This window comes from Anguilla rostrata, chromosome 8 (assembly GCF_018555375.3).
Source record: "Anguilla rostrata isolate EN2019 chromosome 8, ASM1855537v3, whole genome shotgun sequence".
NCBI classification, from domain to species: Eukaryota; Metazoa; Chordata; class Actinopteri; order Anguilliformes; family Anguillidae; genus Anguilla; species Anguilla rostrata.
The window spans coordinates 41,154,670-41,178,869 of NC_057940.1; the positions used below are offsets into that span (position 1 = coordinate 41,154,670).

Here is a 24,200-nt window from a genome sequence, read left to right on the forward strand (position 1 = left end):
GAGAATCAAGTAATTTACTCCTTCAAAGCAGTCCTCAAAGAAGGATCAATTACATAATAATTTCCGTTCGGAAACATAACAAGCAAGGTCAGGACAAAAAGAGTTGTGAAAATTGCCACTTTGCACATAAAATTAGTCAAGGGTGTTGATTAGATAAAGGAAGCACGACTGAAAAGATGAAGTGAAAGGTGTCGCTTAGCCACCAAAATATATAATAAAATCAAGGTGGGATGAAAAATAACCAATTATATGTGCCAACACTGAAGTCCGACAAGGTACTGTGTGAGCATGTGCGTGTACGTGTGTGTATACATGTGTGTACGTGTGTGCACTACACTTTTTATGTGCCAATTTTGAAGCCACAATGCCAAAAAAGCTGCAATAAAATGTTTTTCTCTATACTCTTTCAATTAAAAAATTAACTTGATGAAAATGTTGTCCTCACCGGCAGGTGTAGCATAATGGTTAAAGGAGTTGGTCTTGTAGCCTAAAGGTTCAGGTTCGATTCCCCAGTTGGACACTGCCGTTGTACCCTTGAGCAAGGTGCTTAACCTGCATTGCTCCAGTATATATCCAGCTGTATAAGTGGACACAATGTAAGCTGCTCTGGATAAGAGTGTCTGCTAAATGCCTATAAACTAAACTAAACTCACCGTCCTTCAGAACCTTTTCCATTTTCAAGCTGAAATTCAAGGTCGCAAAAAATCTTTCTCTCGCGCAAACTCCGGCGTTGATAATTTTACTTCAACCGATATCCACGTCTGCCCATGAAATTAAACAAAAAGCCCAACTGTTCACTTTTAAACAGACGATCACACACCCTGTCTGTTATCGCGACGCAAGCACAGATGCGAGTACCCTACTTAAAGCTTCATTTTCCAAGTGCTGCTCGAACTGTGCATCACGCACATCATTGTCATAATTTCACGAGTTCCTGTGAACCTCCCTGTTCTCTTTTTTTCTACAGAATGTCACTTTTGCAATGAGGAAAATTAAAAACATTTTGCTCTTAAAAGTTTTATCCGCTGAACGCTGCTGGTGCTGATGTCGTTAGGGACACAACCGATAGTAGCAGTCAGTCAGGGCACGATGTCACCACGCAAAGACAGTGGCCATAATAGGCGCAGGAGGTAAAGAAAGGGCTTTTACTCGGATACGCACTGGCCAATCACTGCAGGGAACACTGAACGACATGCCATTTCCGATTTGTACGTCCCTATAGCAACGCTTAAAAGAGTGCCGCCAAAGACTTCCACGGTACAGAATTCCCATCTGTAACACACATTCTGAAATACCAGGCTCCGTCTGGCCTTCAGCGTGTCTAGGGAAGGGTGCCACGCAGCGCGCGAGCAACCGACCGTCTGGCCTATCAGAACACAGCGTGCGCGCGATCGGCTGCAACGCGTCTGGAAATGACAAATAAAGCGAACAATGATGGCGTCGCTGTCGGTCTGGAGATAGCGGTTATCGCCCGCCGCCGCCGCCGCCGCCGCCGCAGCACGAGGCCTCCCGCGGCCCCTCGCGTAATAATTTGAGGCTTCTCCTTTGTGTCCGCCTCTCTCCCAGCGCCGCTAGCCTGGCAACCCCTGTTTACGTGCCCGACTTCGCCGGACAGCTGACACATTGACTTCCTTTCAGCCCTTCAACAGAGTGACAGAGAGCCATTAATCACTGTGTGCATGCGCAAAACCCTGCGAGCAGCGGCGAGCAGCGACGCTCGTCGTTAAGGACGCGGGGTCACGCAGGCCGCGGGCGCGCAGCCGGGCTACCCCAATAAAAAGAGCTCGAGTCTACAAACACTGAGGGAGCAAAAGCGAAGCTACATAATTATGTCCCCGAATCTGTGTATTACAAAGATCATTTATTTATTTCTGGCGGAGAGACGGCGGATTAAAGTGGTTTTTTTGGCACGAAAAGCGGCGTTTTATGACTTTTTAGGACTTGACAGCGAGTCGTCCGGTTTCCTGGCACTCTCTTGATTACTTTGGAGCTTTCTGGACCTCCCTGCTGGAGGAGGAGGAGGAATCAGGAACGACTTCTCCCCCCCGTACCCGTATATGGCGATAAAGAACTGACTGTACCCGCGACTTCCAGGATGGGATCAGTGACCCCCGCTTCCCTCTCCGCGCTGGCCGTGATTAGATGGATGCAGCCCTTCTGCTTCCGCGGGCTCACCGCTGCAGAATGTTAATCAGGCCACCCCTATGTGTTCACATCACCTCTCTTATCTTCAGACGTCAGCGTACCTGGAGTGCTAGCCCGGCGCTAATGGCGATAATTAATCAAATGTTCTCTCCTCTGGAAGGAATATTTCTTCCGACAAAAACAGCCTTACGCGCATTTATATAACCCTAAAGGTCAGGCAGGATTTTTTGAATGGGGGGGAAAAAATATTTTTGTGCAAAGAAAAGAACTGCAAATCTTTGTCGTTCAAAAGACAATGATGAGCTTGAGACAAAACAATTGCAATACAGTAAAATAAGATCTTGTATAGTGCTTGTATGCTAGCTCTTGCAAGGTTTTGTTGGCAGTTGTTTATAATTAAGATAAACAATTAGCTAAAACTCCAGGTAAGGAATGCTTTAAGACCTCATTAAAAAGAGCTAATTGTAGCTGCACCCCTGGTATGGCTTTGAATTTAAATACAAAGACAAGGCGAAAAAAAAAAGAAAAACTCCATTCTGCGCTAATTGGAGCTGCCGCAGTCTGCAAAGCCAACCATAACAGTTACAGTAACTGGGCCGTTTATAAAATGGCCTCATAACCATGACTGTTAGCTCTTCCCTCAATGAAGCGAAGGTACTGGAGATGGGTGGGCGTGCTGCGGCAGAGACTTTGAGAAGGGAGGACATGACAGTGCCACTCTGCCTCTGGAGAGCGAGCACTGTGCCAGGGTGCCAGGATGCCAGGATGCCAGGGCAGCCCCCCGCACGGGTCGGCTTCACGGGTCAGCTTCGCGCGCGCGCCAGCGAAACGTCCGTCGGATCGACCGCGCCGCAGCCGAGGCGCTAGCCGTCGTCCGCGTGTCCCCGTCACCGTGGAGATCGAAGGCCTCCCAGGCCCCCGCGTGCTGCACAGCCCACAGCTCTCTGGACCGGGGGGCCAGGCGCGTTCATTTCCTCTGTAACAACGCAGCATCTGCGTCTCGGTTCCTCCACACGCCGGCCCGCCCTCCTGGCCGCGGGAGTCCAGACGAGGGGAAACCCAATCTCCGGAATGACAGACAGAGCAGGTGCGACTTAAGATCAGCGCTGGAATTCCCCCCCCGTTTCCAGATCTTTCCGCCTGTCTCATCTCGCCAGTCCCACACACTCCGCTGATCTCTCCGAGCGGGCGCCGCGTTTCCTGCACCGGAAGACCGGAAATCCGCGCGAAGCTCGCGCGTAGCGCCGACGCGTCCCGACAGTTCTCTCGAGCCGACCGTCCGCGGAACGGCAGTCCCCGCCGCGAGCTCCGATAGCCATCTCCTATTTTCCCTCCTCCTCGTGAATTGATCGCGAGGATGAGCCGCCGCCGCCTTCGAAGCAAAACGGTCGCCAAAAGCAAAAAGACTTCCTTATCGACAGAGTACCTTTTTTTTTTTTTTAGCAGCTTACCATAAAACAGACACACGAATGTGATTCTGTGCACTCATCAAACAAGAAGATAATTTTTTCCCCCCCAGAGAAAAGGAGACTCGAAACGAAACGGTCTCTCGAAAACAGAAAGCCGATTTAATCGACGGGAGGATTTCCTTTATTAGCAACCGCAGGACGCAGGATAAACAGCAGCGTCGGGATGCTTATTAATCCGGCCGACGTGGGGAAACAAACATTTGGCGGCCCCGTCTGCCGGCACAGCTGAGAAAACAAGGCGACGAGGCTCCAGGTTCACAGGGGGGTCAGCTTCACAAAACAACTGTAGCAAGAAGAACGGGAGTCGCCGCGTGTTTTGAAAACGAGTCTCGTGTTGTTCGTTGAGAAAAAAAAACAAAACCCACAGAAAAATAGCCGGAGTTGGAAGTCCCCACCGCGTACGATTCTGGAAAGTGGTCAGCTTTGTACAGACAAATAAATACTTCCCCCGCGGTTCCCTTTCATACTTCCCCCAAGGGCTCGCTTTCAAGTGCGAGCCGGGCCCGCCAAGACTTATAAACCGATTTAGCTACACGTCGTCATTTTTAAGGGCGAACCTCGCAGACTCTGCTGCTGAGAGAAGCCCTTCGGACGCCTCCGGCCGAGGCTCCTCGCGTTCCGGAAACGTCCGGAGCTTCCCCCGTCACCGGAGCACGGCGGCGGGCGGTCTGCGGGCCCGTCGTTGCTTAGCAGCGGCAAGGCGCGTGCGTCACGGCGGAGTTTCGCGCGGCCGTGTCGGCAAGCGGGAGAGGGGCGCGAGGCGGGCGCCTGGGGGGGGGCGAGGGGCGGGGGCGGGGGCAACGAGGTTATAATACGCGATCCAAAAGCCGTTTCGAAACACGGCGCGACCTTTTTTGCGTCGTCGGGGCTTTTTTTCGAATTTTAATTTGGCTATGCGGCGCTAACTTCAGAACAATAGCGGACGCGATTTGCATGTAATTCACCTTTGCAGAGCGTAGCGCGGCGCACCATCGGCAGGGATTCTGATTGCCCAGTGTTTCAAGAGCTTCCTTTGTGGTGAAACGAGCTGTACGACTGGTGTGGGAATAGAAGGGGATAATCTGGCCTGGTCAGGTAGAGTGCGGGGGGGAGGAGCGGGGGCACAGGGTCCTTGATTACTCGACTGGACGGACGGATGATTCAGGAATGAGCTCTTTGATTACCGTGGATTACGCGGCAACCACAGCGTCAATTAGCTCTGCTCTCAGCATGACAGGCATCATAGCGTACTTAAAATGATGCACTGGAAGTATTATGAATATTATAGAATGTACACTCTTTCTAGTCAAGATATGTGGCGTCCACTGCTTCTTTCTTTGATATACTATACCTAATTTTTTAAATATATATACATATATACGTGTGTATATATATATATATATATATATATATACAGTATATATATACGTTACATTACATTACAGGCATTTAGCGAGCGTCTGCTAAATGCCTGTAATGTAATGTAACTTTTACACAACTTTTACATAGCATTTTACATTGTATCCATTTATACAGCTGGATATATACTGAAGCAATTTCGGTTAAGTACCTTGCTCAAGGGTACAACGGCAGTGTCCTACCCGGGAATCGAACCTGCGACCTTTCGGTTACAAGCCCAGTTCCTTACCCACTGTGCTCCACTCCGTCCTCCGTACATATATATATAGATTAAATAGGCTTAAATGCTTTCTGTTGTGTCCCTAGGATAGTTATTGACCAGTCATTGTAGTCGTTCTGTTCACTGATTAACAAAACAATTAATGAACAAACTAATCAATCAAAATATTACGCCTGCAGCTCTGGACATAGACATGAGCAACAATATCATGGACACTTCCCGTTGATTTGCCCTTGAGCATACAATACGCAGTTTCCTTTAATCTGCTTTTAATTGGCCGCCTTCCCTCAGTCCTTCACAATCAGAGCGAACGCGGAGCCCGTAGTCTCATCAGACGTCTGAGAGGGGGGGACGTCAGCGTCTCGAAGGGCGCCCGTACGACCCGGAGAGCCGCATCAGACGCCGGCGCCTCGCCGCCGAAAAGCCGCGGGGACGGCCCGGGGAGACGCGGCGACGCTCCCGCGGGCGCGAGGAGGAGCGAGGAGGAGCGAGGAGGCGCCCGCGCGGCTCCTCCTCGTGTTTACCCCGCTAATTCAATTTGCACGCGGATCCCGTACGGCGCGTAATCGCCAAGCGCGGAAGACCGCAATTACCCTGATTGTTTCCTGACTCATTTGCACCCGGGAGAGGAGCGCGCGGGAGTCAGGGGGGGGGAAACGTACAGAGAATCTCTGAGAAGCGCTTCTCTCCGTAATGCCCCCGCCAACAAAGGGAAGATTCTAGAACGCGCTCCGAGCGCTCGGCGCGAGCTTAAGAAACCACACAGAGCCCTTGATCTCTGCCACGCGTCGGGAACCCGGAGGACCCGGCTCCAGAGAGGGTCACGGGGTCTGGCTCTTTCCATTTGGTATCCAGGTGGTAATCTCTGATCCAACATGAACCTCACGATCTCCCGTCCTCACGGAGCAGTTCCCCCCCAACCCCCCCCCCCCACCCAACTCAAAGCGTTAGAAAACTCTTGCCTCAGTGGGTGCGCCATCTGCTGGCAAAGGCGAGTAGTGCAGGTACTGCGAGCGATGAATCGTCTTCACAGGCAACTCAAATAAAACCTTTTTTTTTTGTTTGTTTGTTTTCCTTTGCGGGACAAAGGGCTGAAATGGGTTTCGCTGAGGACGCCTCAGATATTTCGACTGAGGCGCGTCGGCCCGTGAATGCAAACGAGCAGATGAGTTCGGGCGGCGACTCTGAATGGGCTCAACACAATGAGCAACTGCGAGCATCTTCAAGACTCAATTCATCAGAATAAGTGTGATAAATTACCCCTGCCGCGCGGCGAGACCGCTTCTCGCCCACAATGCACCGCTGTCGGCCGCTGAAAAGGGCCGGCCGGGGCGAGAGCGCTCGCTATCTTCGCAGGAAATGCATTTCCACCACGAGCGGCCCAACGTAAGCTAGTTTAGAAAACCTATTAATCGGGAGGCGAGCGAAACGCAGGCACACAGATAATTAAAAACACTCTCTGTCCTGCAGGAGCGAGCGGCGAGGGAGGAGGGCAGCCGTTTGAGAATTGCGCGGTATCTTTTCTGTGCATTAACCCTCGGCCCCAAAACCGATTTCATTTCTGGATAATGCGGAAATAAACGGCACCCTGCTTTATGCGGGTGATGGGGCCACGCGCGGCGATGGAGACGGTGTGATGGGGGTTGGGGGGGTGTTGGGTAATACGCACCGTGCACAGGTCTTTGTACTGCATCTTCTGGAACTTTGTGTCCGCGTTCCCCGCGCACAGCTCCACGTATCCCAGCACCACCTGGAACACCGTGTTGTGGATGGCCTGGGTGAAGTGCATGTGCAGCTGATCCATAGCGGTCTGCAGAGAGACAGTCCCACGCAAGCAGCTATTACAATACTAAATAATAATAACAACAATAATGATAATGACAACGACAATAATAATAATAATAATAACTAATTTAGAAATACAACACATTTTGAAATAAATACCTTAAGGAAGTGCCTTACAATCCACCCAAGAGTCATTGTTTCCCAGTTTTTTAGACCGAGACAGAACTGTTTCCCAGTTTTAGAGAGGGGTGGTGCAGCTTAACGTTGGCGCAACTGGGCTTGAAACTCCGAGGTTGCTGGTTCGATTCCCAGGCAGGGCACAGCCGCTGTACCGTTGAGTCAGGCACTTAATGCGAACAGCTCCAGTAAATACCCAGCTGGATAAATGGGTTGTATGTACACAGAATGCAAGCTCTGGAAAAAAGGTGCCTGTTACAGCTCTAAAATACAAATGTAAAATGCGTGGGCACTGTGAGGATTTTCCGGGCTTTTCTGAGCCCTCTCTCTGCAGAAGCTAATAATCATTCCCCAAACTATATCTGCACAAAAGAGCCAGTGAAAGGAAGGGGCCAAGCGCGGATCATGCATTAAAATGGACGGGCATTAAAATGGACTCTTTTTGTTCTCTACGTATCTACCCTCTGAACTTTTAAAAGGTTTCTTTGTTAAATGTCACTAAGGTAGAACATTTTTTGAAATTCAAAGCTCGTTCCGTCACCGGAATGTTGTAAAACATAAAAGGCCGCACGGGTAAAGTGGAAATTTTAATTAAATTAACTTAGTTAATTAAAACAGTAAAGATCTTTTATCATTTTAATTAAAGAAATGCGTTTTTGGCACAGAGAATCTGCGTAAGAGGTGGATATCTCTCTGGTTCATTGTCATATATTTTTCGAACAGGAGCTGCTGTTCCTGAAGCTGGTCTGTGTGCGAGGCTCAGATACAGCGGAAGCAGAATCACTGAGCGCAGGAACGCTCAGCGCAGCCTTTGTTTCTGTCTTTGTTCAGGCACTTGTAGGCCTGCGGGCACTCATCACAGCCCTGATACTCCCCTTCTCAACCCTGCTCCTTATCAGATACAGCCTGATTGCTGCGAACACGCACGTATGCACACGCACGCACACGCACGTACGCACACACGCACGCACACACACACACACGTATGCACACTCACGCACACACCACGCATGTACCCACACACACACACACGCACACATGCACGCACCCACACGAATGCACACTGACGCACACGCACGTACGCACACGCACACACGTATGCAGACTCACGCACAAGCACGTACGCACACACACACACACGCACACATGCACGCACCCACACGTATGCACATGCACGCACGCATGCACGCACGCACACATACACACACACCCACGTGCACATACACACACACATACACACACACACACACACACGCACACACACACACACTTTAGCGTGCTATAACTGCACAATGCATGTTCAGTATTCTCCCTTCGCTCTGACCCACACCAGTCAGGACACGGGAACACTCAGGCCAGACGTGACGACCGTGAGCCGACAGATCCCCCACAGGCTCAGATCCCCCAGGACCCCACAGGCTCAGATCCCCCAGCATCCCACAGGCTCAGATCCCCCCGCAGCCCACAGGCTCAGATCCCCAGCACCCCACAGGCTCAGATCCCCCAGCATCCCACAGGCTCAGATCCCCCCGCAGCCCACAGGCCCTGATCCCCAAGGACCTAACCTGGAAACCAACAATAGCTCACCTCGAAAATAACAACGCTACTCTTCCCCCTATCCCAAAAGCACCCCCCACCCCCCCCTCCCCAAATCACTCCACCCCGATCGTGATTGGGCAGCAAGGGACTCCGGGCCCTGGATACCGAGGGCAGTACAGAAGCGGCGAGCACTCTCTGAGCGCGCTCAGTAAGTGGACGTACGAGGTGTTCGTTAAGAGGCTACGCACTAAACACAGCCAGCACTGAGACAGACTGACAAGCGCTACGCACTGACCACAGCCAGCAGCGAGCACACAAACGCTCACACTGACCACAGCCAGCAGCGAGCACACAAACGCTCACACTGATCACAGCGAGCAGCAGGCACACAAATTCGACGGGACTGCAGGGCAATTCCCCGTCTGTCAGACTGACCCCCCCCTCAGTCGCACCCCCGCAGTCGCCCCCGCAGGTGCACCCCGCTCAGCTCAGCGGAGACGAACCTGCGAGGAATACCAAGCGGGCCTCTGCGGAAAAAAAGAACATTCCGGACTTCGGGAATCCAGTTATTTTTTCTCCGGATCGACACCTCGCCCCCGGAAAAGCGCTCCAGGGGAAACGCTCGTTTTTTGCATCTCACGACGAAAAGGGTGAAAGGGGGCGGGGTCATCCCTCCCTCCCCCCCCAAATCAAGGCGTGATTGGGTCAAACGTTCCCTTGGCCCGCAGGAAGGCGTCACCCGAGGATGAATCACCGCCCGGCTCGGGAGCTCGCTGACGCACTCACCTGCGTCTTCCCCAGCAGCGTGTACGCCAGCTGGACTTTGGTGTAGTGGGTGACGTCGAAGTGCTTGCAGGTCTTCGACAAGGCCACGTCCAGTTGCTCCTGCGGAAGAGAGCGACATGAAAATGAGCAAAAGCGAGAAGAGAAACGAGGAGGCCTTCCTCGCTGGGCCGCCGTCGTCTCCCTCGCCACGTCTCCGCTCAGCGGGAGAGATAATGGCGGTCGTTTGTCTTCTGTCCTCAGTTCTGCACTTACTTTTTTTCCCCACTTTTATTTTATTTTATTTTTTTTTACAAAGAAATCTTTGACTGCAAGAGAAGAGATACGAAAGGGGAAAAGAATAAACTTAACCGTGATTTTAAAGGGCAGCTGGGGTCATTACAAAACAAAAAAATGAACGAGTGTGTGCTTCAGTTATCAGTGGGGTGTGATGCACGTTAGATTAATGGGCCCTTGAAAATGGGCCTTCATGAAAATGGGTTTTCATGAAAATGGGTTTTCATATGTCTGTACACTGAAACAAGCTCAAAACCAGCCGTTTTGAACGGTTGGAAATATGTGCTCAAAAACACACCATCCAAGAGCTCAGCTTTCCCACTCAACCACACCCCAGACTCCAAGTTACTGGTCGCTGGTCAGCATTGTTTTGGGGGATTACACTCAGCGGAGTGTGGCTCCCACTCCGGTGAACACAGGAGGACAGAGCCTTTTGGGATTCAGAGCACGGGCACTACCCGCAAAACTGACTGTCTGGCACAAGCCAGATTTGTGATGGAACCAACAGTCACTGCCGGCAAAACTTTAAACAGTCGGGCATCGGTAGGGTAAAATATTACAGTATTTCCATGGTGAAATATAAGGTCGTATTCAAATGATATGTCCACGTGAAGTTTTTGCTGCTTTATTTGATGGGTATTTTTCCACCATAGATATGCATTCCCAGTGCCTGCTTCAAAACCAGTGCTTCATACATTTCACAAAAACAATCTAATGAGCTAGCAAATGGCGCCATTTAATGCCAAATAATGGCAATAATGACGCAATTATACAGGGTTTGTGATCACCCGCGGTAAACAAAGACTAAAAGCATACCTCTATTTGTTCCAGAGTGTCCTGCAGCTTTGAATTCAATTCGCTGGAAGAAGGGAAAGCACAGTTTTAAGGTCAGTTCCACGGTAAAGGGGGGACACAATTTTCTCTCCCACATCAAAAAACACGAGGGAATAATGATGTCCTCTCTTATGCATGAGAACATGAAAGGGAGAGTCTCGGGCCTCACGCAGCAGAGGGGCGTTTAGCGTAATGTATTATATTATGTAAATGACGCGCGTCGCCGCAGGAGCCCGGGGGGGAAACCGCCAACGCCCCGCCAGCGCGGTCTTCACGGGCCGCTCGCCGTGGCCTGAACAAGCACGCCGGCTCTTTCCAAGAAGCCGGGGAAACGGCCGTTAAGTTCACGGGATCGTTTACGATCGTAACGCGCGGACCCCCACCCCCCACCCCCCAGCCGTTCCTGTCCCGCGGCGCGCGGCTCAGACTGAGCGAGGCTTCGCGCCGGCCCGCCGCAGAACAAACGAGCGGCACCGGCGACGTCCAGAACCGCGAGAGGACAACCGCCTGAGGGAAAGGAAACCGCGCCGCCGCGATAACGTCGACGCCACGCGACGCCTCGCCGACCGCATCGGCGAATCAGACGACGCGACGTCGTTTCATTCCCGAAGAACCGCGTCACGTCGCCTCGAATTACCGCCGCCGGGCAGCCGCCCTCGCGCAGAGCGGCGTCGAGCGGCGGGAAACGGACGCGGCCCGTCAGGAGGAGGAACGTCACCATCGCGGGCCCCGCCGGGAGATCAGACCGAATTCGTCGACGAAAGCTCGACGAAAGGCGCCCCGAGGGGAATCAAGGGGGCCCCCCGGGGCCCAACGTTTTCCCAATTAAGAGCTCTTAGCGCGGCTCTTCCTGGCACGCCGTCGACGGGGGCAGGACGCCCGCCGCCGAGGGACGACTCCAGCGGCACGCCGCCGCCTTTATCCCACTGAGCTCTAATAGTTAAGGGGGGGCGGGGGGCGGGCGGTGGGATTTGGGGGGTGGTGACTGTAGTGTGTCGGCGCCTCACCTTTGAATTTTCAGAGAGGCTGACGCACCTCTGCGGCCAATTCTTTTTTTTTTTTTTTGTTTAGAGTTTTTTTTTTTTGGGGGGGTGTGGGGTGCGGGGGATGGGGAGGGAGGAACTGGAGGACGACGAGAGGCGCTGACTCACACACGGGGGCCCCGCAGAATTTCTCGGGGAACGGAAAGCCGCTCGAACGAATCGCTCAAAAAATTTTTGTCTCGGCCGGCAAGCGGGCTGCGTCGTGACTGCTCTGGGCCTCGGACCGCTTTTGGAGGGAAAAAAAAAAAAAAAAAGTAATCACGGTTTAATGAGTTTTTCAGCTGACTCCCCGAACATAACGCGACACTTCCCACTCTGATTGCCATGCTGCCGGCAGCGCGCGGGAAGATCTGCACCGTCCCCCGAGGAGCGCCGCCTGTTTCCTCCCTTCTCCTTCAAGATGGCGAGAACACAACGATGAAACTTCAAAACCCTAAGCATAACAACCACTGCTTTTTTTTTTTTTTTTTTTTAAACCCAGCCAAGTTACCCCTTAAACAGTCAGGCTGATACTTTGATTCAAGGAATCCACGTAAGCCGATCCGTGAATTTGAGGGTCCCCCCCCCCCCCCCGTTTCGAGTCGCAAACATTCTCCTCTGAAATTTAGGGACCGAGGGACAGGACCCACTGACGCAGCCTGACGTCTGCGAGAGCGAGTCCCGGAGTAATTAACTTGCCGCCATGTACCGCCACAAACAGCGGCTCTTCTGCGCAGATAATCAGGGTCCGTTACCGGGGCGATATTACCGTCGAAAGATGAACGGCTCGCTCCAGATAAAAAGAAAGCAATTACAGGGGAAACAGATTGCGCGCGACTTTGATGCCAAACCCGGCTTTCACGCCTTATTGAAGCGTCCCTCCGTTTATTTAAAAAAAAACGCCACATTTATCAACAAAAGCAGAACGAGATCAAAAAAGTTCAAAACCAACTTAACAAAAAGTTAAAGTTAATACACGTCATATATGTACGCATGTACATATTTAACTATATACCTGAAATGTAAAAAAGTGAGCACAATTTTTGTCCGTATATTTGGGTGGCAGTTATGCCTTCAGCCAGGCTTGGCGGGGCGTGCCCCATAATACAGCACTGAGAGTTTGGCACTTTTCAAGGTTTTCCTACAGAGATAACCACAATGACCACAGCCTCTCAGCACTTAAGAGCATTAAAGTCTGTACTTTCTGACCTCACACGCAGAGTTCAGATACAACTTCAGACATCCACACGATAAAGCCCCAAATGTGGATTATTTTGTGTTTTCCTTCTTCTTCCTGCCGATTTCGTCATCACAAATGCTCCAGTCCCACAATTAACAATTCTCCTCATTGGACATTTAGCCAAATTGCCCAATAACAACACCTCATCAGAATAGTCTGATGAAAGTAGCCAATAGCAGGATACACAGATATACAGGCAAAATTGACACAGAAATTGCACGTGAGGCTATTTCAGCCAACAGAACACGCTTTTGACAACTTTGTGGTCGCCATCTTTGTTTTGTGTGGAACCTAGCTTGCTTGCTAATGAATAATCGCCAAAAAACAAAACTATTGCTTTTACAGCTGTATGATCTCTGTGGAAAACGAATTTATATTTCTGAAATGCATTCTCTATTATTTCACGTGCAAATCCCACATAAGATCATTTCATGACTATGGATGAATATCATTTAAATTTTGACAATACCTGTGCTAAAATGATACTTGTGAAACAGAACGGTGCTTAAATTGAGCCCGAAGAAAGTAGTCTACCTTCTTTAAAACAACGAGCAGATTATGACAATAAAGAATGTAGGCTATTTTTTTTACTTGCAAAGGCACATCCCATTGTTTGGACCCTTTTAGGTAAAATACATTTTAGCCACATTTAGACAGTTTCGCTTTTGGCATTTTGACCAAGTTAGAAGTTAGCTAGCATGATAACGGTGCTCACGGTCGCTGACTGAGTCGACAGAGTAAGTGTAAGGTTAGTGAAGACGACACCGAAACGAAGTGGCAAAATCTGCAAATCGGCACGGTAGGTACTGGTCGTATGGGAACTGGTGCCATAGTGCTACTGTGTTTTGGTACCCAACCCTATGCATGACTCACAGTGAAATGATCCGGCTTGTTCTGTGGGCCTGCAGCTGGTTGCTATGGGGAGTCATTTGGCAGCAACGTTACATGCAAGCATTTGACCGTTCATGGCCATTTATGTAAGTGTTTATAATTTTATTTCCTCATGCAATATTGATATTCAAATTATATCAGAATGTTCACTATCTAAGGGGGAGCCATGACACCAGGTTTACTTTCTTAGTCACAGTGGTCAAATTGACCGCTGTGCCATTTCTAGTGTTTAACACTTTTTAACCAGGCTACTGTAGCTACCTTGCAAACGCCGTGTTTCTAAATTAATGTTAGCTAGGCCTATAGCTAACATCTACCACATAAACTTGACTACACTCTCTTCAGATGGTAAGATGAAAACACAGGGCCAAGTTACATTAAATAATTTAGGCATTAAACATTAGGCAGCATAACTTTGGAATAAAGCTTGTTTAAGTTGTCAGAGCTAAGATTACTTACAGACAGTGCTTTGTATGCATGAGTAATTTGCCAATTTTGTATGTTGAAAATGTTTTTTCTTGAGATTTTGAATATACAGCTTCATTCTGTACAGTTGACATCTAAGTAAAAAGCACAAATTTCACTGTTAAGTGGACTGAACTGCTATGTGGCCTGCATACTTACAATATAGATTGCCTAAATACTATGTGACTTAAGTCACATCCACTATACAGTACAGTGTAATTCATTAAATGGGCTTGGTTCACCAGGGCAGAAAACTAACTTTTTTTTCCCATGGGGCATCCCAAAATGCACCAGCCAATTTCACTGTTTAACCAGACAATTAAATATTTAGAACAGAATAGGACCTCCAAGTGATAGGTGGTTAAAAAGATAAAAGATAAACCACAAGCCAAAGATAAGATTTACCAGCATTTGGCTGGTGGCTGGTGCTAATTTCCCACCCTGGTTCCCCGATATTACGTTAATAATGTTTTCTTTTCACAAATTCATTAGCCCCATCATATGAATGCACTCCACTTGTGAAAATAAAATGTTCTTTAAGGTGACACTGTGGTAAACTTGGCTGGTGGCATTTGTTTGGCAGAATAAATCCGAGTAAATAAAGTATTTATTACGTAATACATATTTTAGACGCTTGTCCGTTTGATTTTCTACTTTCTCGTAAGCACCCACAACACCTGAAAAAAACTTTCAAAGCAGGCGCACGGAACAGTATGTTCACATCACAGAGCGGCAGCGGCTCCTGTGCACTGCTGTGCCAGCACAGACACGAGCTTCCCTGGATTAACGGTCCCTGAGGTTCCCCTGGTCAAAGGTGAGCACGTCCGCAAATCCTCAAAAACACGCGCCGCTCTCAGCATTTAACAACGCCAAAGCGTCGCTTTCACAGGCCCCGCGGCCCCCTGGGAGACTTCTTAAACTAAGACCGATGTCTTCCGCCACGGGTCCGACGCTTATCGTAACGAAAACCGCTCTACGCTACCTTCCGCACGTGCGCTCGAGACCTGGCCCCTCTCCCCCCCCCCCCGCTGAGAACACAGACGGATAATCAAACCGAGAGGCTGGGCCATTTCAAAAAGCGCGGCGGCCACTCCGGGCGAGAGCGGGCCCGTCTCCACGGGCTTCGGTGGAGGTCGCGGGGAGGTCGCGGCGGTTCCCGCATCTGGCCCGGTCCCTTGGAGCGCATCTCAAACGAGCGGAGAAAAGGGAGGTCATTAACAGGGCCGAGCGAGCTCTGGAGCAGCTGCGGGGGCGGAGAGAGAGACGCGCTGAGTCACCGGTCACGGGGGGGGGGGGGGCGCAGCCGGAGCGCCGCGGGGTCGGGTCGTCCCGCGGGTCACGTGACGCCGCCGCCGCCGATCCGAAGAACCCGGGAGACGGGGGAGAAAATCGCCCCGGGGGGCTTTAAACGACTCTGATTTACACGTGCTGAGATCACCATTACGAGCGAGCGTCGACGCAAGTGCGGCTTTTAGACTTAGTTGCAAAAAAAAGAAAATTATAAAATGATAATTACTGCATGATTTTTACGGGCAGTTTTCACTCTGCCTGTCTTCGTTACGCTCGTTCTTTTTCTGAACAGTCAGGACGAACGCTGAATGAAAATCGGTCACCGTTGAAAAGCCGTGCGAATTCAAGCACGTGTTTCCTGAACGGTACAGCTGCTTCTCCATATTTAACAGGACCAGGACGTTGTCCAAGGAATAGAGGAATAGGAAGGTCAAGCATAGTGTGGAGAAGCAGCAATGGCAACAGGAAAAGCAGAGCAGGTGAGGAGAGAAATCAGGAAAAGCAGAGCAGGTGAGGATAGAAATCAGGAAAAGCAGAGCATGTGAGGATAGAAATCAGGAAAAGCAGAGCATGTGAGGAGAGAAATCAGGAAACCCAGAGCAGGTGAGGATAGAAATCAGGAAAAGCAGAGCAGAGAAATCAGGTTTTGTTTTGTGGGCTTATCGACCTGTGCTGGGCTTGTTTGCCTTACAGCACTTCACGTATATACTGCAGGAACAAACCCTCACAAAGCCTGGCCCCCCTCCCCCACACCGCAGTTTCAAAGAGGGGAGGGATAAGCGGGGGCCCGCGGGTCTGGAGCTCGCCCGTGAGGAGGATACGTCCCCTCTCCTCTCTCGAAGGCGTAATTGGCAAGAGTCACCGGCGACGCCCGTCCTTTCATTCGAGGGCACGGCCGCCCCCCCCCCCGCTCGGAATCGATTTGAGGAGGCGGCGCTCGGCGGGGGACGTAATTACCCGAGGAACGGCGGGAACGGCGGGCCCGGGATCCCCGAAACGCGCTCGTGCCCCCCCCCCCCAGCCGAACGCCCCGCAGCTGTCCGAGGCCACCCCCCCAATCAGCGGCACTCAGCGGCGGGCGCCGGAGCGTAATTAAAGCGCCCCGAGCCCTCGCTCCGTGCGGCGGGGCGGCGCCGAACAGCGCGGCGTCTCCGCAGCGCGCCGAGAGATCCCCTCGCCGACCCTCCCTCGCGTCCCGCCTGCAGCGAAGCCCCGAATAATTACCCCACGCCGCCGGTTCAGTCCACTCACTCACGGACGGGGCCACAGACTTCCACACGCAAACGCGAATAACTGAAAAATAATACATCATCGCAATAATATATAATGGGGCAACCGATCCAGGATCCATGCAAAAGCGTGGTTATTTCATCTTAGTGAGGAAGAGGAGGCGAATTTCTGCCTGTCCTTTGAATAGCTGCCGGAGATAACTGGTACCCGATTCCTCTCCCCTGGGTCGGCGGGGAAAGGCAGGCTTCGCCGGCACCGTCCCTGAACGTGCCTAATCCCGGGATCCACGCTTCCCCCCCCCGAGACTCCGCACCCCGGCTGAGACAACCAAAGACTTCAGAGCAGAGATCCTCCTCCACCGCCGAATCGGAGCTTAAAGGGAGAGGCGCCATTTCGCGGCGCACCCACAGCGATGAGAGCGGAGGTTACGGCTGCAGAGACTCAAGGTGAACGTGGCAAAGCTCCACGGCGACAAGCGCTCAACCTCGGCCGTAAGACACACGCGCGCACCGCAGAGGACCCAGCCGTTTTTTATACGCCTCCTAATGCGGCCTTTCAGAGAAAATTCTGGAAATGTTTCCGTTGGCTGACCGAGGAAGCCGCTCCGCCGAACCGCAGTATCGCTCCGTGCTCCTAGTTTTGACCGATTCACGCGAACGTTCGCGGGAATATGAGAGCAGGTCCAACGCTGTCATCGTGAAACTCGGAAAACAGCGCAGTTACTTTAACTGTCGCTGATAATCCACAGGATCACAACTCTGATCCAGACTGTGATCCATCCCGGACGTTCAGACGCTTAGAAAACATACCAGTGACATAAGTGTGGACATTGACACGGACACGGACACGGTAGAGTGTACAGACTGTGTGGTCGCAGCAGAGCACATGCTGAAAAACAAGATCTACAACCCGACAGCCGCTGAATAAATCTGAAATATTTAAAGGATTTAAAGAACACATCGCTTTGCTTAAAATGTGGCCCTTGGGTTGAGTTACGGACTAAACCAGGGGTGTCAACCTCTAGTCCTGGAGGGGCCACACAGTGTCTGCGGGTATTCGTGATTTCCTTTCAATTAGCAGCCAATTAAGGCCTTGGGAACAAGGGGTGCGGTCTCTTTAAGCCAATCAATGACTGAAATGAATCACTCCTGCTGAAATGCACCAAAAAGCAGCAGATGCTGCGGCCCTCCAGGAGTGGAGTTTGACAACCCTGGACTAAACTATGGTTTGAGTGATTACATCCCCCCCCCCACTTAATCCCCAACGAGCAAGGACATCTCTGTAAGCAGCGATAAGCCTGGCCAATCAGTCTGCGCGCGGCGGCTGCAGCGGCCGGTAATAGCTCGCCCAATCGATAGCCGCCGGGGCCGGGAGCACCGGCCGGCGTCATTTACCGAGAGCATTACCAGGAAGCGCGTCCCCCGGCCCCTCCCCTCGGGGGCGGGCCCCTGAAGAAAACAAGAGCGGCCCATTAGCCGGATTCAAAGCCTCATCGACCCGTCGGCGCGCAGCGGGCGAGAGTCACCGTCAGCGCGCGACGGCGTCGCCCCGGGCGACCGACGCTCCGCGCCCCTCTTTCTACAGCCCGCGCTAGAGGACTACGAGTGGAGCTGGTGAGCCTTGGGGGGGGGCGAGAACGTCAGTCTAAAAACGCAGCGCTGGCGAGGACGGCGTTCCGGGGGCCCGGCGGCGGGGGCTGGGCGGCGCGGCGAGGCTTTAAATTAAAACCGCTGGAGCTCCAACCTCCAATTCATCAGCCGCCGGCTGTCTCAATGGAGCGCGCCCGGGAGAACCAGCGCCTGGGGGGGGGGGGCTTCCCACGCGCGGCGCTCAGAGCGCTGAGAAAGCGCTGTCGGGAGCGCCGCCGGGTCCCCTCGCGCAAAAAGCAGGCCACGCCCACTGCCGCGCGAAGACGGGATCCGAACCGTCGCGTCCGCCGACCGCCTGAGCCGAGCCGAGCCGAGACCGGGAACACGTCGCTTTACCAAACCCCTGATAGGCAGTCAGGGTTCTGCTGTCAATCACTTCCACGGGCCAATCAAAATCCTTCGCCCTACAACAAAGGGAGTTTGATTGGCACATGGGAAAACCGACTTCAAATCAGGGAGCGGGCCGTAACTCGGCTCATTTTGGAATTCAAGAGGCCTCGCTCTCTCCTATGTCACCAACAAATTCCCGCTGTTGCTAGGGCTACCGGCACACAAAAGAGGAAAAGAGACAGTAAGCTTCTGCAAGCATTCTGACTCCCACAGGGCGCTTCACATACCTTATGCAGCTATAGTGTTTGAACGTGCTGGCGGCTTTTTGGCATTCCAAGCACAACTGTATCGCACCTGGATAATCTTCCTCCTGCAAAATCCAGCAAGACTCAGGTCAAAGGCATTCTTTTTTTTCTTTCTTTTTTTTTTTTTATCGCACCAAATGCAGTGATGCTAAAACCTGCCAAAATAACTGAGGTCACTGACACAGACAAAATGATAGCAAATGCATCGGACGCGCTCATAAAAATACATCAGGCATGCACTACATCTGATTCCACTGGCCAAACAAAGTGAAAGTAATTTACTGTGACTGCATTGAGCACACAACACTTGAGAGCACTTGAAAGAATGGCTCCAGTCTGTGTAACGGGAATGATTTGTCACCGGTTACATCTTCTGAATTGTGCGACCGGTACGACTGCAAGATTGGATTTTATTTTCCACCGCTGCACCTACCTCCAACATTTCGCTCAATCTCACATCAGTCCTTTGCTGAAAAACAAGAAAAAAGAGAATTTCAGCAATAATTGTTTGCAAAGTTATTATGCAATCAATACACATCCTCCGCTCAATCCGATAATAACAAATTAAGCATTAAAGGGAAGCATTACAAAAAAGGAGATTTTTTTTTACAGCGTAGAGCGGATTTTCATTTCTAGAAAACCAAAAGCAAATTTTTTTCTGTTAAATTGCATTTCATTAAATTGTCCTCAAGTGGTGTAACCACAATGCAGGGTTATTAAGACATCCGTTTCAGAACCCAGACATCGAGATCACACAAGATGCCCGGAAGCAGCACTGAGAACAGAACTTTCTACAGATGCAATAGGCCTGGGTGAGTCAGCACAAAAAATTAGCCTGATTCTCAGAGGCCGTCTTTAATTCACGCCCCCTCTGCTATTCAGCCAATTAACCGACAGCATTGCTGTTTGTAACAAAGATCTGAAGTAACAAAAACAAAGCTGAACTGTAATGACATGTCAAGATCGTGTATTTTAACCGAACGACAAATTTTATTTTAACCACAGCGTTCTGTAAGAATGACCAGGGCTTCATCCTGATGAAAAACATTTCTGTTTCAGTTTCGCAGGCTCTGTTCGCTCAGTCCTTTCAGAGATCATTTCCCAAAAACACAAGACGATCCACTTAAGAGGTTAGAGTGGAGCTCTACAATTTTTTTTATTGACAACGCGCCCTACCGGAAGAAAGAAAGCGCTCTTCTGGAAAGCGGAGGCATTTCTTTTCGCTAGCTGAGAAACGCTCTCTTTCTCTACACTGGAGGATCCCGGTCAACGAGCGATGATTGGTTCCGCGCATCATCCGCTCTCTTTCTGCGGAACCCTAATCAGCCGCGATTCAAAAACCCGATGGGCCGTTCGGCGGCGATAAAGGGGTCGTTCGGCACGGGAGATTACGTTTCTCAAACGCGGAACATCGTTAGATTTTCAGCGCGCACGTACAATAAAAATTTAAACAATTGGATTTTTTTTCTTCCCGCATCGGGAGGAATATTCAAATTTCGACTCGCAGCCCTACACTCCATTATAAACGCAAATAACGCACCGCACCATCGAGAGCGCAGTTTAGAGCCAGGTGAGGAAATCGCTATGACGCTGACGCGACATAGCTCAGGAGGTAAGAGCGGTTGTCTGGCAGTCGGAGGGGTTGCCGGTTCGATGCCCCGCCCTGGGCGTGTCGAAGTGTCCCTGAGCAAGACACCTAACCCCTAATTGCTCCCAAACAAGCTGACTGGTACCTTGCATGGCAGCCTTTCACCGTTGGTGAGTGCGTGAATGGATGAATGAGAAGCATCAATTGTAAAGCGCTTCGGATAAAAGCGCTATATAAAAATGCTAATTTACCATTTAATGTTAAATGTCAGCCTGACCTGCAAATATCACAGTATGTATGTCATCCGTAAAGCCGCTTCACACATAAAAACGGTACGGCGTATCAGGTATGAAACACACATGGCACGCTGCCAGCGGCGACAGACAGCGGTGACAGACAGCGGTGACAGACAGCGGTGACAGACAGCGCTGACAGCCGCCGTCGCGCGAGCTGGGTGACGGCGGGAAATTGGTGCTCTCATCGTGTCTGGCGAACAGGGAGGCGGTACCAGGGTCTTTATGGTCCTCAGCGATTTCAGCAGGCCCGTCAGCAGCTGCCTCCTCCTCTGATTGGCCAGGAGCCCCAGGCTGGCTCCGGTGAAACCCTCCTTTGCCAGACTCAGCTGTCTGAGGGGGGGTAGAGCGCGACAGAAGCCTTAAACGCTGAGCACTGAGCGGCACGCACTGTCAAGCCCCCGGTGCTGCAGTATGTCTTTCAGCCTCGTAGCATCATAGCAACAAACATGGCAACCCAATCTGTCATTCAGACCATACTGTATGTACAGCTCTTCAAACAAAATAGCATACATGTGCACACATACTCTTATTTGACTTTCAAATCATTCACCGCGCCTAAGAGCACATCACTGCTATCATAGAGGGAACTGGTTTTGAACACGGCGTATTTCTTCGTATTTTTCTCACGCGCTCACCTTCTCGCGTTGGTGCAGATCACCGCCGCCAGCTGCAGGTTGGTCTGCAAAGAAGTCACCCGCTCCAGCTCCTGAAAAGAGTGCGGTCTTTTCAAAATCCATCGCATTTCGTAATCAAAGGGTACGTATTCAACACACACGGTGCCACGCGGTACATGTGACACAGAGATGCGAAGGGTAATTAATTCACAGCTACTCAAAAAGCACTATACGTAACCGGCTATGCCTGTAGCATATATTAGCAAACGATGGCTAATTATCATCACTGTGTCACTAATTATCTCATTCATCTTCTTTTTATTATTAATATAACCATTATTACTAGCAGTGGTACAAGTAGTACTGTTCATCATAATAATAATAATAATAATAATAACTGCAACCTGTTAAAGTAGTGGTAAAGAAGTAATTAAAGTTTCATGATTTAAATTTATAATTTATAGGCAATAAAACATAATAGCTGTAAAAGTGTTGAGATGCTAAATCCCACTGGCCATTTAAATAATGGGTAATGCGCAACAGACTTCAAATGGCTAAAACATTCAGCACACAACAAATACTTACTTGTGAAGAAGGCCATTGGCAGGTATGACGGGCATGGCCACAGGCCTACCGCGAAAGGCTACAAACTCAGTTTGCCCACCGTTGCGCAAAAAAAGTCATTTTGTAAAGACCTTTTAAAGACTCGATCCTGTAGTCACAGACCGAGTCCCGCACCCAGGATGCCAGAAGCAATATGTCGCTCTGGTCGCAAAGAAAACACGAAAAAGGGAGTCTGTTCATCAGGCGCAGTTTGTTTTCCGTTTGCTCGTTTTCACACAAGAAATACAAAGATGACGCCCGCTTGAGCTCAGAGAAACGCTCGCTTCTGTACAACGCCGGCCTGTTAGCCCCGTCTTTGCTGTTTCTTTATTATAAAGCGCCTGCTGTCCTGAGGTAATGCGTGAAGCCAACCTGAATAAAGATACTGCCTTCACAAAGAGGACATCGTAACCGCGTCACGTTAAGGCAGTGGTGTCAAACTCGTGCCATGGAGGGCCGTGTGTATGCAGGTTTTCATTCCAACCAATTAATGCTGCCTTAATTGAGTCCAATTACTCATTCAGCCATATGCGTTTAACTGCATTGAAGCACAGAATATAAGAAAATTTTTATTTAGACAATGCGGGTCACCATAGACGTCGGGTCACCATTGTGCACAAACCTGCATCCCTAATTCAGCAAATAATTTAACTAATTATATAATCAAGATCTGAGGCTGGAATGAAAACCTGCATACACACGGCCCTCCATGGCACGAGTTTGACACCACTGTTATAAAGGGTCTGCTGTTCTGAGGTAATGCGTGAAGCCAACCTGAACAGAGACACTGCCTTCACAAAGAGGACATCGTAACCGCGTCACGTTAAGGGAATAACAGGCGACGTGCTCTTGCCACGCCCCTGAAAATCCCGTTGTGAGTTTCGTGAAAACTTGAAAACGGGAAACGCTCGGTTGAGCTGTCGCCCTCCCGCGCGCGTAGCAACGGCGAGCTTAATTATCGAGAAGCGTCGCGACGAGGGGTGAGAACATTTTTCCTTTCTTCATCACCCGGACTCCGTCTGGCAGGCAGCGCGGCGACATCTTCGAAACGAGCTGAGCCCGTATCAGGGGGGGGGGGGGACAGCACCGCCGACACCAGCTGGGGCCCCGGCGATAACCCCCGCCCCAGAAGAGCTCTTCCGCCCGCGGAGGACCGGCGAGTGCCCTGCCGCGGTCGCCGCCGCCGCGGTCTGAATACCAGACGGCGGATTAGAGCGCCGTTTCCCCTGACCACGTACCGAACTCGCCGACGCGGGGGCGAGGAGAGTTCACAGAGAACCGTCCTCACTCTGCTCGCGGCCAAACAAAAGCCGACGTTCGGAACAGGACACGCGGCGGCCAAACGCGGATTTTAGGGGATTTTTAAGTCACTGTCACATTTATCGGTTTTCAAGATCTGGACAAAAACCCTGGGAAAAGGCCCGGTCTTTGTGTGATCACCGCACGCGCCCGCCTCCGACCGCCGTTCAATTTGCGACACGATGGCGGCTCTCCCCATGCGGCCTTACACTCGTCTGCGACTCCTGCAAGAATATCAAGCTGATTTGATTTTATTTACTCTTCAGGCGAGGCTCAAGTGGTGACCCCCCTGTGACCAAGGCCTGTGACTACAAGTAACTAGTGTGAGCTTTCCTATAATGGAAATATCAGCTATTTTTTTTTTTTTACAAGAGACATGGTTTTTGTAATGTCCTGTAGTGTACACAAGGCATAGCAACCCTGTAAAAGAGCAAAGAGCCTTCTCACTCCTAAAACCCAGAACGCTCTCTCCTCTTCTGACCTGCTCTCCAGCGCAAGCTAACATTTCCCCCCCCACTTTGTAGCAATCCCAACGGATGAAACCCATAATAATTTGGCCTTGAGTTTGCTAACAGCTGGATCGGGCAGAGAGCCAAGATGCTTAGTGAAAATCTACAGGGAGCGCTGAGTGTGTGTATGAAAGAGCACAATAACGGCTAATTATAAAACTAATAATAATAATCTGCCGTGGTGCCATTTCAGCGGCAGGCCTGAGCTTGCTGGAGCTGGCCTGCCTCCTCCACTCCACTCCC

General features: G+C 50.8%; 1 protein-coding gene across 3 annotated transcripts in view; it reads right to left on the bottom strand.

Moving 5' to 3' along the window:
• Nucleotides 1-24,200, bottom strand: part of vps50 (VPS50 EARP/GARPII complex subunit) — a 130,484-nt gene that overhangs the window by 85,841 nt on the left and 20,443 nt on the right. For all 3 annotated transcript variants that reach the window (XM_064348277.1, XM_064348278.1, XM_064348279.1), the window contains exons 6-12: nt 21,568-21,638; nt 21,145-21,262; nt 19,482-19,517; nt 19,031-19,113; nt 10,609-10,651; nt 9,520-9,618; nt 6,902-7,042 (exon numbers count right to left, since the gene is read on the bottom strand). In XM_064348277.1, the coding sequence (XP_064204347.1) occupies nt 6,902-7,042; nt 9,520-9,618; nt 10,609-10,651; nt 19,031-19,113; nt 19,482-19,517; nt 21,145-21,262; nt 21,568-21,638 (591 nt within the window). The remainder of the gene's footprint in view (nt 1-6,901; nt 7,043-9,519; nt 9,619-10,608; nt 10,652-19,030; nt 19,114-19,481; nt 19,518-21,144; nt 21,263-21,567; nt 21,639-24,200) is intronic.